Genomic DNA, 1,992 nt, shown 5'->3' on the forward strand with positions numbered 1-1,992 from the left:
CTAATGTACACACTAATATACACACTAATGTACACACTAATGTACACACTAATGTACACACTAATGTACACACTATTGTACACACTAATGTACACACTTATGTACATCCTGTGCACGGCTGTGGTGAAGTGTTTCGTGAAGTTATCCTGTAACTGGAGGGTTGCTGGTTCGAGCCCCTGTTCCAGTCGTCTCTGTCGTTGTGTCCTTGGGTAAGACCCTTCACCTGCCGTACCTACTGATGGTGGTCCGAGGGTCCGAGGGTCCGAGGGTCCGAGGGTCRGGTGCGTGTTAGCTCCTCCTCTGTCAGTGTGCCTCAGGGCAGCTGTGGCTACAGTGTAGCTTAGCACCATCAGTGTGTGAAGGAGTGAAGTGTAAAAAGGTTTGGGGTCCCAGTGGGGCTTGATAAAATGACATGTAAGTGCAGTCAGTGTATCTTGTACCATGGTAGTGTACATAATAAAGTGTGTACTAATACACAGACAGAGATGAATGATGAGTTTTCAGGTGGGATGAAGAGTCAGAGTTTCCCCTTCAGATCATTCTTTGTGGACTGGCTTCTATAAACAGGCAGAGGCAACATGAGTCACTGAACCTGGAGGAGACCGAAGGAGAGAGAGATGGAGGGAGGAGAGAGATGGAGGGAGGAGAGAGGGGAGGGAGGAGAGAGGTGGAGGGAGGAGAGAGGGGAGGGATAACTACAGCAGATCAGAGCATCTGAGGGAGGAGGAGGAGAGAAGAAGTCCAGCCCACTCTGCTAAAACCATTGAAGTGCTGAAGGAGGGAGCAGTGAAGTGTGAGGGAGGGAGCAGCCGAGGTAACACAGAGAGAGGAGAGGAAGTCCTTCGTCTGGAGAACTTGGTCCAACAGACACTGTGCAGCGAGCCACTTCACCCCGGGAACAAGGATCCTCCTGCAGCTTCATCCATTCATCAACATCTCAGAGTTCCTCCTGCTTCGCTTCTTTTTTCTTCTTCTTGTTTTTCTTTTGGTCTTTTCTTTCGTATGACGCCTCCACATTTTGCAGCCATCTGTCCGTGACAAAAAGATAAGGATTACTCATTTTCTGCCTCGCCGTTGTGTGTTTTTGTCTTCTTTTTGTGCCGTCCTCTCTCTCTGGTCTCGTTGCAGTTTGGTCTGTGCTTTGGCAGGTGGACTGTGAGCCGAGCTGAACTTTCAGCTCCTAAACTTCTGAGAGAAGAGAGACAGAGAAGTGGACTTGTGTGTGTGTGCCGGTGCTTCAGTACCAGACAGCGTCTTCCTTCAGGTGTCTCCTGACATCATGTCTGTGGTGTCGTTACTCAGCTGGACCATCCTGGTCCTGGTCCAGGTTCTCYGCTGCAGCTCTTCTTCAGAGTCCAGGCTCCAGCCTCTCACCCTGACCGTCCACGCTCAGCACCAGCCTCCGCCGGACGCCGCCTCCAGCTGCCCGTCCTGCGCCCTGGCGCGGGTACGGCGAGGCGAAGGCTCGGTGGAGGGGGAGGCGGCTCAGCAGGACGTGGTGGAGGCGGTGAAGAGGCACATCCTCAACATGCTGCACCTGCAGGACCGGCCCAACATCACCCGGCCCGTGCCCCGCGCCGCCCTCCTCAACGCCCTGCGCAAGCTCCACGTGGGGCGAGTGGCCGAGGACGGCAGCGTGCAGATCGAGGGGGAGGAGGAGGCCAGAGGGAGGGGAGGCCAGGGGGGAGGAGGAGGGGGCGGAGCCACGGCGGCGGGAAGTCACGCCGGAGACGGCGACGACGTCCAGGAGACGACGGAGATCATCACCTTCGCCGAGGCTGGTGAGTGAAGCCAAGAGCTGTACGACATCAGGATTACACACACAGACACACAACATGACCACAAACACACACACACACACACACACACACCAACATACATCAGTGTGAGTGTTGAATACAACTGTAAATGTTCCAAACTTTCCATCTGTGAGTCCACCTGCTTAAATCCACCTGTACACACACACACACACACACACACACACACACACAC

General features: G+C 54.2%; 1 protein-coding gene across 1 annotated transcript in view; it reads left to right on the top strand.

The window, feature by feature from the left end:
• inhbaa (inhibin subunit beta Aa) overlaps positions 1–1,992 on the top strand; it is a 29,087-nt gene that overhangs the window by 9,279 nt on the left and 17,816 nt on the right. The window contains exon 3 of the mRNA XM_014022653.1: positions 1,149–1,781. Coding sequence (XP_013878107.1) covers positions 1,280–1,781 — 502 coding nt within the window. The 5' untranslated portion in view covers positions 1,149–1,279. The remainder of the gene's footprint in view (positions 1–1,148; positions 1,782–1,992) is intronic.

This window comes from Austrofundulus limnaeus, unplaced genomic scaffold (genome assembly GCF_001266775.1).
Source record: "Austrofundulus limnaeus strain Quisiro unplaced genomic scaffold, Austrofundulus_limnaeus-1.0 Scaffold337, whole genome shotgun sequence".
Lineage (NCBI taxonomy): Eukaryota > Metazoa > Chordata > Actinopteri > Cyprinodontiformes > Rivulidae > Austrofundulus > Austrofundulus limnaeus.